We start from the raw sequence: 12,960 nt of genomic DNA, 5'->3' as shown, positions 1-12,960 counted from the left end.
TAGATTTACAGGATCTATGACAAGCGACTATCTATAACTGGCTTTTCCTGGTTTGGGGTTTTTGATGCCGGAGCATGCGTATTTGCAATACGAACTGAAGCCATCACCGTGTTTTATCATTCAATAAGGATTTCCGAAAGGCTCTGTGGAGCCACTTGAGTGGAGCCATTTCAAGTTTGTCAGGCTTCCTTCATGAGATGTGACAGAACCTTAGTGAAAGAATAGTTGCTAGTGGCTTCCGCGTTCTTCGGCCTGTTAGCTGTTATATTTTGGTTTCCGGCTCCATTCAGAGCTCCATATGGGCTTCAGCAATCACAACAAAGGGGGGAGGAAAGGGCAGGAAAACGCCTGCTCAACAGCACCATCAGATGAGATGAAATTCTGAACCTCTCTTGAACGGAACTTGAACTTTGAATATTTTATTCAAAGGAGTTGGCTGAATCTTATTGAAAAGCCCGTGAGGTGACCATAATTTGGGACCTTTTTGAAGTGCATTCATCTGTAGATAGAATAATGCATACGGATAACAGTGGGTTCCTCACTCCGTGTTGAATCTTACTGCTGAGATTCAAAGAATATTTTTAGTTTCCTTGCTGTGACAAATAAGGTTTCTTTTTAGAAAACCTTTCACCTGCACCATCAGAAAAGCCAAAAATGAAGTTCCAGAATGTAGATTTACTGAAGCACCAGGCTTTCACTTACGCACAGAGATTTGAAATCAACGCAGGGTGAAAGTGGATACCCCTACTTTTGTCTCTTAAAGGTTCAGTTCCGTTTGTATTATTCCAATGATGTGACCCACCTGTACAGCCCTAGGAGACTCAATCCTGCCCACCTCTCACAATACACTGCTGGATATGGTTTCTCTTTCTCTGCCATTCTTCCCTCGCCATTGGCTTCAGCTACAGTTTCAAATTGCTTCCTCTCTTAGTTTTCTTCCATCTCCCCTCCTCTCTATTCTTCTGCTTTCTTTATCTCTGGACCATTTTCCTGCCACTGACAAATGACAACCATTGACAAACACAAGGGGCTATTGAGGGATCACACCCTGCTGGAAAGAAACAATCAAGATAGTTTGAAGTAAGAATCCTTTTTTTAATAAAACACAAAGAGAAATAAAATTAAGATAAATAGCTTCTTTTTTTCATTTTGTACATCTGGAAATATTTCAATATTCCCCAAAAGAAGGACTGAAATAATATACTTTAGTAGGCCATCTCAACCACAAAATGGTTCCAGTGGGTGTTGAATAACATCCTGGTCACACAATGATGCTGCTTCTGTCAAAATGTGATGGTCAGAAGTGAATCCAGTGTTTCTTAAAGAAAATACAGCCTTTTTTCACAGTTCACATTTCTTTTAAAAGCTTTTGCTTTGCAGTTTAACAGCATCATTGTTCAGTCAGTCAAAGTCCCCAAAAAAGTAATAAAAAAAGGCATTTGTCTTCTTCCCCCTGTACATCCCAAACACTGACAACAGACAGGCGCTTGCATAAACGGTAAGACGGTTGTAAACAAAGCAAAGAAAAACACATTTTTTTGGCAAAGCAGAATAAAAGTGACAAGAAGCATTATTTATGATTTGATCCTTTTTTTCACTACGTTGTCTCATTGATTGGCTCTGATTGTCCTTCACAGTCACGTGGTGTCGCTCCGGTTGTCATGGAAACCTCAAGTGCATCAGCTGGGCAGCATGCAAACAACGTCGTTCTGCTGTGGATGTCATAGCAACGCCGGAGGAGACAACCGGAGGAACCGGACTTCAAATACCTCTGTGATTGCAGGGGTCCCGTCTTGGATTGAACCTCTTTCTAATATTGTTTTTCTTTTATTTCATAAAGTTGTTTCTTCTTATGAAGTGAAGCGTAAACTCACAGGTGCTTTGGTTTAGTTTCCAGATAAATATGTACAATCTTGATTGAAATTAAACTCGACTAGAAATGAAAATTGATTCTTTGAGGATCACAGGAGAGCAGAAACTTTGTTTCTTTCCAGTCATCGCGTTTGAAGATTAACAGCTCCCACAGGAAACGCACACAAACAAACAGCACAACTTTAACTGTCCCTACAGCATAAACTCTAGATGTTCATGTTCCTTTAGTCAGGATATGTCTGCGATCCTGATTCATCAAAACCCTGTCACGTGACCATCTTTGGAATCATTGGGGGAATGCCGCCCCCAAGCTTATGTGTGATATGTCTGATGGTTCTGTCAGTCCTTGGTGTATGTACAGTCAAATGGTATGGGTCAGCAACTTTCAGAAATTACATTAGCTTGTCATGATACAAGGCACACAGTGTGGACCCTCAACTCTATGAACTATGTACAACAATGACCTTCTTGTCTTCCCACCCAGTCCAGGAAGTAGTTATACTGAGCTCAGTTAGTAGGACAGAATTTCCCTAGTTGTTTTTCCAGTGGCAAAAATAAACATCAAAGTAAAAAATAAAAACATCCACCAAACTCCTAATTCACATTCCAATACAGCCAACTAGCCTTTGGACTATAAATAATTGATGAGCTTAAATCATTTAATGTGATTGGTCGTTTGAATTCATTTTTCAATTCAACAAGAGTCATTCGCCGAAGAGGGACCAGTGGGCATGTTTCTCACCGTCATGGCGAGGAGTCCATTTGCTTATCTACATGTCGCAACCGATTCAAAGTCATGTCATGTACGGTCGACATCAGGCAAACTAAACAAAGGCATGAAGAGATTTTGGACAAAGCCTGGAAAATCCTACTCCCTCTTTCTACATATATAACGACGGTGCAGACGTCAGCTGTTGAGCTGGCGTCTGCAACTCCGGATTTGTTCAGTGCATTGAAAAGAAAATCCAACCTTCACCCCTTTACAACCTAAAAAAAACTCATGTGAATAAAATAATCCTCTCTGTAAATGGAAAAAGAACAAATAGATATATCTATATATACTATGTACAAGAATAATAATACACAAGAGGCTGTACAAATATTACAGGCCCACGCACAAACTCACAAATAAAAAAACGTGACCAGCTGTACATGTGGGGTCGCGCCTGAATCCGAGGCTACGACGGAGGTATTGATGTGTATGGCTTGACAGGAGAAACGCCGCTTTCTTGTTTCAGTCATCACGACCTAAAACTCCACACTTAGTACTGGACAGCTTCATACTTAGTTAAGACAAACCATCGGTGTGTCATGATGTCATCTTGGCACACATGCACGCAGTCACACAGACACACTGAAGCATTATTTCCACACGTTTACACACAAAAAGTCTGTGTTTTTTTTTTCTTCTTTTTTTCTTTTTCTCTTCTTTTTTGGTCCGGTTAGGGATCTCCCAATCATGTCGTCATGGTCAATCCACCAGTTTAAGACCGTAATAACCTTTCAAACCAGTGTGGTTTACCGTAATTGTTTTCACGAGTCAGTCTTTGTTTAAGAAGGCTGGGTCTGCCAATAAAAAAACTCCAAAGTGCTTCTGTTTTAAGAGTCTGCTCCATTAAGGAGATATGCTGTCACACGGAGAGCCAAAGTCAAACTCCGAAAAGGAGCTCCAGTCAGATTAAGAGGCGACCATCCAACGCGGGTCAGTGAGCGCCAGTACTGCTGACCAGCTCCTTGACAAGGAGAGAATCCTCAATGCTCTGAGCCCAAATGATTTTCTTTGACGTCCCACTCTGTTCCAGAGCAGCCTTAGAAAACATCCAGAATCTAGGCCAGTGCTGGAGTAACTGGGTTCCCACCACTTGGCCATGCTAGGATACAATAGCGACACCGTCGGCGCTGATCAGTTGGCCTGTGGTCGGCTCGTAAGTCCCAGCCAGGTAGAACAGGTCGTTAGCTGTGTTTCCCGTCTTGCGTTCTTGAATTAACTGGTCATACTCCGCCCTGCTGACCACCTGGCAGCGGTGAGAGATGGTCTGAACATCATTCTCATCCTCGTGGCTGGACTGGTACAAGGCATTCTAGGAGGAACAAGGGAAAAGAAACATAATCTTTCAAGAAGAGGGAAGACGCTGTTGCAGGTGTTAAGGTCTCTTGATCTATCTTTGGCCACAGCTTTTCTTGACTTTCCCTTTTTGCAATTTGAGATATGGCATAGACAGAGTAATAACTAAACTTTGTCCTGTAAGGACGACAATGCTGCTGTTATGTCATATGAAGCTGGAGACATTATTCTACGTATTGCTTGGCCACTAGATTCATTCTCAAAACTTGAACAAAATGTTCTGTCCAGTTTTCATTCAGGAGTTGTTGGTGTTGTTGCACAAGTCTTGTGTCTTTGTATGAACACAGAGGAACAATTTGCAGGGGGCTGTTGGTCATAGGCTATAGATCGATGATTCACATTTAGTTTTAAATTACTGATTTGACTGTGTGTTTTAGGTTTTTCCACATTTTCCCCTCTACTTCTACAGAATAGAAGCCATGTAAGTCAAAGACAAAAGATTCCTATGGTAATCTGTTCCTTGTCCCACTAACAACATTTCCTGAAATGTCATTGACATTATTTTGTTAACAGACAGAAGATCCCATAACCCCTTTGGTCCAGGTAATAAAAGGCAAGACGGTCCCATTAAACACAACCATGCGACTAAATAGGCGGGTGAAATGACTTTGAAACGGCAAGTTTCCATCCCAAAACAAGAAGAATCCACAAGTGATTTTGTGTCTGAGCCACCAAGAGATTCTGAACTGTCTACCAGGAAAAATACATGTAATCAGCCTGATAGTTTTAGGCACTCACATCAGATGAGAATAGGGAACACTAAATGATAATATGGTAATATATTTCAATGAATATTTCACGCTTGGTTACTTTGACCATTCCCCCATTAGATATTCCACTTGTACTCCATGGCCTTTACCTTGCCATCGCGGTGCCGTTTCCCCAGGCGAGTCTCCTCTGGGTGGTAGAACCACTTGACCCTGACCACCATGCTGGAGCTCCACGACTCCCACAGGCTCTCCACTCTGCCCACGTAGGGCAACTGAGGCCGGCCCGGTGACAGGAACACAGCACAGTCTCCGACACGCACCGTCTCTTTGCCCCGGACGATGGCCTTGTAGAAAAGCTTGCGGGCTTTACCCTTCAGACCTCTTCTCTGGTGGACAGACAGAATAAAATAGGGGTGAGTTTATTTCAGCAGCACTCCTTGCATTTATCAAAATAATTCTCTTACAGTTAGATAAGTCAATGAATGCCTACTGAGCCAAGAGACACACGGAGGATCAACTGTATATTTAGATTATAATGAAAGGCTTATTGGAGAAGAAAATCACAACACTAGTGGTATTACTGCTTCATGTTCTTATTCTTTCAGGTTGCTAAGGGTGATGTGATGCAAATCACAGCATGTTTCAGGATGAGGGTTGATTTGACGACAAAGTTATTTACACACATAAACAAAGACAAGAAGGGTTGAAAAGAAGGGAACAAGAGGGCAATATAGGCTGATCTGTCCATGCCCTTTTTTAAAAAGCACATTACACTGCTGAAATGTCGAAAAACAAGTTCTTTCTTGGAATTAATGAATTCTATTTCAGGTTCAGGTCACTCAGAGTCAATTGGCTGACAGTCAGCACCTACTCTTAAGCATCCTAACTGCACTGATCTCGCAGGTGTGTAATGATAAAAACCCTTTTCAGAACATTGAAAAAGGTCATAATAATAACATTTAAAAACATTTTTTCAATAAACTTTCCCCTTTTAGGTTAGGCAACTCTACCCAGGGAGTAGATTTGAATGGCTCACCTGAGTTGGGTTGCCAGACCACCTCCAGAGTTGACGTCCAGGCAGGAGTGGGCTGGTGTTGGACAGAGGCTCTGGTGAAGACATCCTCTGTCTCTTTGCTACTGTGTCCTTGTTGGATGTTTTTGGCTGCTGGCTGGTAGAAACACTCTGACCCTGGTGGTGGCTGGTGTTAGCTCCCTCCTTCCTCTTCATTTGGACCTTTGCGCTGCTGCTATTAGCAGATACGCTCCCTTTACCCTTGTAATCCGTCCTGTCGTCCGGCCTATGAGCCCTGCCTTTCGACCCTGAAGGGGTCATGTTAGATTTCGCCATGTATGTGTGAGCAGGGGCAGCGGTGGACAAAGAAGAATTGGAGGTGGTGCCATGGAGGTCAGAGCTCATGGTCTTCCTGTGTTTGTCCTGCTGAAGGAGAGCGCGGCGCAGCATCACTGAGGAGGACTCTTCATCAGATGAGTAAGAGGAGTCGGAGGAGCAAATGGAGGAAGACGAAAGGGAGCCCGAGGACGAGGAGGATGATGATGACGAGGAAAAGCAGACAGAGAGACGGGAGAGATAGCGACCACCAGTGTGGGGTGAGTCACTTCTTCTCCGCGTTCTCTCACCTTGAACAGCTTCCTCGTCATCCTCGTCCAGCTCGGAGTAGGAGCTGGGGCAGTCGCTCTGGTACGCAGTGCTGTAATCTCCTTTGGCTGCGAGTCCTGCAAGCAGAGGCTTTTTTTGCAAAGGTGCCTTGGCCTTCAGCTGAGCCCCACTGGTATGCCTATGCCCTGCTGCATGTTTGCTGCTCTTCACCAGCATGTTCGGGTGAATGTATCGCAGTGGTGCTCCTGAGGAGTTGAGGGTTCGGCCTACTCGCATCACGCTCCCGAGCCGAAGCAGCGCCTTGCCATTCTTCGTTTTAGGAGAAGTAACTCCTTCATGGTCGAGCTTCACCATCAAGTGCTTCCTGTCTCGTTCACTAAGTAGCTTCCTGTTCCCAGCAGGTAGCATTAGGGGAGTTGTGGTGTGGCCGCCTTCTCGCGCTCCCATTGGGCTGATGGAGCTGACTGGTCGAACACTTCCCGAACTTCCTCCGCTTCCAAATGTGGAGTGGCCATTAGCGATGCTACTGAAAGAATCCACTGCAAACGGGGAGCCAAATATCCCCTTCAGGGGTGTCGGGGGTGCCAGAGATTGCGAGGTAGGCCGATGAAACATCCCTGCTTCTCGTTCTCTGGTCCTTTTCTGGGTTTTCCGGGATGTGCCGTTGAAGAGGAAAAAGTCGTCCGGGGGACACTTCCTGGGTGCAGACCAGCTCAACAAGGATGCCTTGCCGTTGTTCGCGGCCTCAGCTCTGGATGGTTGTGCGCTGGCGCTTGTAGATGCAGATTGGATTTTCTTGGGCCTGCCGACTGAAAAAGGAGTCAGCAAATGTTAATCAAAGTTATCATCAATAATAAGTGACAGGCTCAGGGGCTGACGGAGATTAATAGCACAAGTGCATAGCTTAGGTGAAATCTAAAACCTCGATTTCCTCCATTTTCACCTAGCCAGGTAAGTTTAGGCATATCCATTACTCCAGCTTCATCAAACTCGCCTGCGCCTGCAGCCTGTTTGGGACGACTTACAGGTGTGTTGCTTATAATGACCCAACTTAGGCGATGACAGTTGATACGACATGATTAATGATGTCATTGAGAGCATGCTCCTCTAACTCTCAGGCATGCAGTAATTGGATGAGGGCTAGAAGCAGAAATAACTGCACATCAGGACCAACTGATGGTTTTAGTTTAGCTAAGAGGGTGATATGTCTTTGCTTGTGTGCAGGGCTTAGCAACGGTGTCATTTAAATCCAAATTCCACACCGTTTGTTTGCACACCAGGGCTCGGATCATCTCTGGTATTGGTCTTAAACAAAGTTCTGCACAAAGCTGCTATGTCAGGACGAAAATTCCACGAGTTGAAGAAATATGTAAGACATATTTTTATTTTTACAAAGCACCTTGCTAACGGAAGGTTCTGCAGACAACAAGCCCAAACCTGTCACCTGTGATCACGGACTGACCTGAAGTATAGGACACCAAACTTTTTGTCTCACCTGGCCTCTTTTCTTGCGGCCTCCCAGCTGAATCATCATTGGCTGAATTCTCAGTGGGCGTGTCTTTCTTCTCCTGTGTCGAGTTGCGACGGCATCCACGACTTGGTGACATGAGAAGCGCTGGAGATGGTTCTGCACCTGCAGTAGAATGCAATTAAATGGTTATTGTCATTGTACCATGATCATAAATCCAATTCCTGCGAGACTTACAGCAGATTTGGTATCCAGGAGGCAAAAGCCGGATGTTTGAGAGTGAGATTCGTCCTCTGTCCCCGTCGTCAAACTCTACCATCACGCTCCCCTCCTTCTCCTCACCTGGACCACCTTTTTTCACATCATAAAAAAGTGTCAGATGTAGCTCCACATTGGCAACAAATTAATGTCAACATTAGTCACCCACCTCTGTGGACGTATCCGGGGTACAGACAACGGGAGCGTTCACTCCAGTAGGCACAGACCCTTGTCCCTGCAGTCAGAATAGCCTCAGTCTGTGGACGCACGTCCAGCACCTGAAAATATGAATTCATTACAGACTGCATTGTGCTTAAACTGCCCATAAACACAACAAAACTTACTGCTTCCCGCAGAAGTTGCTCCAGTGAGTAAATCCTGGGCCGATTTCCGCGCTCCCCTTCAATTACGACACTAAATCTAGATGTGAGAGTGTAAAGTAATAATCGGTGAGTGGATATCGCAATGGTCTGACTTTGTTGCACAAGATACTGGAATAAAAGACTTCTCATTCTTTTTTTAATGTGTGTCATCAATCAGAATCAGAACGTCTAAACCAAACAGAACAACAGTTTGATAGGATTTGAGATGATACACATTTAAAAAACATGTTAGTTTATAAAATGCTGCACAGTAACAGTGATGTATGTATGTAAATAAAAATAATAATTATTATTTGCCATATAATTGCAATCTAACGCTTACATGTCAGGCAGTTCCAGGGTTTGAACACAGGCGGCGTAGAGAAGCTCATCCTCTTTAGAGATCAGGATCTTCAGTCCATCCACCAGCATCTCTTTACTAAGGACACAGTTAGGTAGCGCTGGAGGAGAGGACAGGAATATGATGATCAATCATGGAGGACTGAACGTGCGATGAGCATAATTCCAGATCTGTACCAGGTATTTTAGAAGGCATGTTGGGGGGAAGATGTGTCAACTTATTCTCCTCCTCTTCCTCTTCTTCCTCTCCCTCAGAGAAGCTGCTTTCCTCGTCCATGTGGAAGTCTTCATCCGCTGCAAAGCTCTGGAGGAGTCGACTAACTGCATGACCTTTATCCTGTGTCAGGAAACGTGACCTCAGTGAATGGGTTGCAGGAATTATAACTGCACATGATAATGCATTAACCAAGTTAAGAGGATTTGAAAAACTTCACGTCTTTCTTCACTCGGGTGAGAATCTGTGATGAAGAGAAGTCTTTTAGCTTGTTCAGAATCTAAATTAATTTTTCTTTCTTCCAAGTCAGTTTGCAAAAAGGTCAGAGGTTGAAGGCGGAAATCAAACTGTAGAAAGCCCCCGCCCACACAAGCTTGTGTGCAGACATCAGACCGGTTTCAGCTAGTCTCCGTCCAAAGATGATGGATGAGTGATGACAGAAAGTCAACTTGCATAGCAGGTTTCTGCATGTGTTTATGCCGTCCAAAGAAAATTATCAGCGTGTTCCAGTAATGTTGCTTGTAGTTTCCACATTAGAAAACCATATATCTCAGTGTCAGATGCCTCATGACCACGGGGCATAAATGATTTAAATGCCTGCAGCGACAATGATTGTGCCTGAGTTAATATGTACAGACATGCAGCGTTTACGGAAGCAAACATTACTGTTGTACTCTCATTTTCACTTGAGCTTCACCACATTCCCCCCCAATGACTCAAAGGAACCTTTCAGTTGCCTGTTATTCTCAATAACCCCAACAAACGTTCCCACCTCTTCTTGGTATAGTTGTGGTTCATTGATATTTTATCATTCTTCTTTTGACAATATTTCTGCTATGTTTGCAAACGCAAAACATCTCCAAATGTGTTCTCAACTGTATGATGACCAACTGCAGTGTCACTATTCTCATCTGTAGTTCATCAGCGACCATATAAATATTACCTTTCCTAGAGGACAGCGTCCTGCTTGGCTTTTCCTGGAGGCCTCCCTGCTGATCCATTTGGTCTCTGCTCCAGTGCTTCCACGGATTTCACTGAAACTGTAGCCGGTAGAAGACGGTGCCCAGTAGGGCAGAGCTGCTCTTTTAATCACTGGGTGTTCCGAACATTTGGTGGCCAGCCTTTTCGGGCCTGAGCTCGGGCTGCTTGTACCAGTGGACTGTGAAACTGACGCTGGAAATGACATGGATCCACATAAGCATCGACATTTTATCATTTATTCATTTACCTTTGTTTTCTTATTTGAGGTCGAGAGTGACCTTGAGAGTCTTGAAGGGATCCAATTGAAAAAATCAAAAACGGATATTTATTAACAAGGTTGGCAACAGTACAACCTCTCATTCGTTTGCACTGCTGATAGCAAACACGAAAAAAATGCAATAAAATTAAATTAAATAGCATCTTATCAAATGAGAACAAAATGAAAATAAAAGAAAAGAACACAAAAATTGCAACCAACTCCTGACAACCCATTAACCAAGTGTATTACAGATCATATATTGTCTGTGTTTAAACAAAGAGTTGCTCTGTGAAATCTTACCAGCAGTTCCGTGTTGTTTGCACCTGCCTCTATTATTTTGAGGCCTACAGGGCTGCGTTGAAAGAGTCATGGTTCCTGCAGGGTGAGAAAGGGCGTCGGAAGAAGACGAGCTTGTCTTGTTGTCACTTGAGCCATTGACAATCTCATCACTGCAGTCCTCCTCTTCTTCATCTTCTTGCTCTATAAAGAAGATGTGGAATTCATCATGAAGGGAAGCCTCTGAATGTTACCGTCAACTATGCAAGTGAACGAGCATGACAAGCCTCAGTTAAGCCACAGAAGAAACGGAAGTCCTGTACCTGTTGATAATTCAGCCATCAATTAATATGAGTTCAAGAGAGAAAGTGAGAGTGCCCCAGGGGAACCCACAAAAGCACTGTGAAAGGATTCCTGATGTCCCAAATGAAACATGAGCCCCGGACAAGCGTTTCATCTCTCTCTCGCTCTGAAGAGCATGTCTTACTTCTTACCAGGGAAAAAAGCAAAGCAAAATATCTGTTGTCATATCTGTGCTAGTTAGATATACATTTGTGACGCCAAATTTCTATTGACAGCAGACTACTGGGTTTGTGTTGACATATCTTTGACACGCTTGTCATTTACATGACAACCTCGTCAACAGTCTCCTCCAGTCACCCACTCCCCAGCACACCGAGCAAAAGATCCAATCGTGCATCCCCCTACTACGCCTCAAGTCAGTGAACTTTCAGATTTGAAAGGAGAGCAGTTGGGTTTGAGCTCGTGGACTCCATGTGGGGCAGTATTAGGAGGCTACAGGAGTATAGAAGAGGGAAGAACATGGGTGTGACATTCTGAGCGGGGCCAGCAGTGTCACATTACTTTACACGGCAGAGGGATGTGGTGACTGTGTCGCATGCCTGTAGCAAGCCGTTAACGGTTTTAACAGCGTGTGAGATGAGCCTGCAAGTGTGAGGAGGCGCTGATGACGGGAGACAACTCACTCACTCATTGACACCCGCTGTACTTTCAGGGAACAGATGTTGTGTCCTGTGAGTTTAGGCAGGTTTAAGCATCTTCAGCATGAACTGCGGTGTGAAGATCAATTTTGACATAAGAAACCCGCTCGGCTCAGGTAAGAATCTAATAGAACACTGAGTCCAACAAGGGTGTTAGTCCATGTCATGCTTGAAGCTACTGCTGTTGAACGGCCGGCCTGATGTAACTTCACTTGGATAACCCCATCAGTGACAGCAGCGCCTCATGAGCTGAGTTCTAAGGTGAAGCTATGCATTTTCACTTCTGCCCCCAACTGAAGCCATGAACTTTGGATGATTACTTCATGAAAAAGATCAGAGATACGGGTAAAACAACTGACTTGCTTTCCAGTGAATCCAAGAAGAAGAGGCCTTCAGGTTCGGATAATGGTTGGAAAAAGACACTCACCATGCTCTGAGCTTTCACTCCTGTCCCCCTTAACGTCCTGATTCTCAGAGGCTTGGATGTTTGTGACGTTAGTTCTATTTGGATCGACCTTTGGCTTGCGGCCTCTCTTTCTCTTCACAGTTTGACCCTCTGTCCAATCCAGCTGTTGGCCTGATGAAGCAAAAATTGGCTGGATTTTAAAATTCTTAAAAACAACAGTGTAGTGTGCAACTATTAAATCGGGCATCCACCTTCGTCTCTGCCATGGTTCTTGGAAGTCTCTCGTGCATCTGGGCTCCCCCTACACTGCAGCACACCACCAGCAGGCGAAGCTCTCTGGGCTACAGCCTTCTGCTTCAGCTGGGTCACTCGTCTGGCCAGCCTGGAACTCAAAGAACTGGGTCGACCTCTGTGCTTACAGCGAGCCTTCATCTGCAGGGAAGATGGACAATTCAATAATTAAAATTAAGCGAAATGAGAAAGCACATGAGAGTGTCAGAGCACTGACCTGGGAGGCATTAAATGCATGGGTGGAAAGTTTCTTCCTGTTTTTTTCTTCCAGCAGGTCATGTCTACAAATCATAAGAACACAACAAAGACGCGAGGAGATCAGCCATTGTCTCACAAAGATCTGATCACACAATCAACGGCATCACAATCTCTCCTCCGCCGTTTCTCCCAAGGGTACATTCTTTGTTCCACTCCCCGCATTGTCTCATAACTTTGATGAGGTAAGAGACATCTTTTATGCAGTCTGACAGAAATATTTGGTGGAATATGAAACTCTGCTGAATCACCACATGAAAGGAGAAAAAAATGATCAGGTGTGAAGGAGAGCGGTGGGGAGACGGTGGGAGGAGTGGCACGGTGGAGGATGGGGAAGGAGACGGAGAGAGAAATGAAGCAGTCTCAAGGGAGTCTGTCCGCTGACCGGAGCTTCGGGGCTCGATCGATAAACACTAACCTCTATTGAATGCTACTCCTCCCTTCCTCACTCTCACTCGCTCTCTCTCTCCTTCATTTTATGCATACACTCTATCCTTCCTCTTG

General features: G+C 44.4%; 1 protein-coding gene across 5 annotated transcripts in view; it reads right to left on the bottom strand.

Moving 5' to 3' along the window:
• Positions 1 to 687: 687 nt before the first annotated feature.
• The window catches only part of bahcc1b (BAH domain and coiled-coil containing 1b), a 58,989-nt gene continuing 46,716 nt past the window's right edge, over positions 688 to 12,960 (bottom strand). For all 5 annotated transcript variants that reach the window (XM_053845010.1, XM_053845263.1, XM_053845099.1 and 2 more), the window contains 14 exons: positions 12,419 to 12,482; positions 12,162 to 12,342; positions 11,932 to 12,081; positions 10,528 to 10,707; positions 9,931 to 10,160; positions 8,951 to 9,110; positions 8,757 to 8,874; positions 8,396 to 8,471; positions 8,221 to 8,329; positions 8,031 to 8,144; positions 7,821 to 7,958; positions 5,744 to 7,134; positions 4,857 to 5,093; positions 688 to 3,953 (listed from right to left, as the gene is read on the bottom strand). In XM_053845010.1, the coding sequence (XP_053700985.1) occupies positions 3,744 to 3,953; positions 4,857 to 5,093; positions 5,744 to 7,134; positions 7,821 to 7,958; positions 8,031 to 8,144; positions 8,221 to 8,329; positions 8,396 to 8,471; positions 8,757 to 8,874; positions 8,951 to 9,110; positions 9,931 to 10,160; positions 10,528 to 10,707; positions 11,932 to 12,081; positions 12,162 to 12,342; positions 12,419 to 12,482 (3,358 nt within the window). In that variant the 3' untranslated portion in view covers positions 688 to 3,743. The remainder of the gene's footprint in view (positions 3,954 to 4,856; positions 5,094 to 5,743; positions 7,135 to 7,820; positions 7,959 to 8,030; positions 8,145 to 8,220; positions 8,330 to 8,395; positions 8,472 to 8,756; positions 8,875 to 8,950; positions 9,111 to 9,930; positions 10,161 to 10,527; positions 10,708 to 11,931; positions 12,082 to 12,161; positions 12,343 to 12,418; positions 12,483 to 12,960) is intronic.

The sequence above is a fragment of the Synchiropus splendidus genome, chromosome 1, assembly GCF_027744825.2.
Source record: "Synchiropus splendidus isolate RoL2022-P1 chromosome 1, RoL_Sspl_1.0, whole genome shotgun sequence".
Lineage (NCBI taxonomy): Eukaryota > Metazoa > Chordata > Actinopteri > Syngnathiformes > Callionymidae > Synchiropus > Synchiropus splendidus.
The sequence above is the reverse complement of the archived record's forward strand: the minus strand, read 5'-3'. Positions and strand labels throughout refer to the sequence as shown.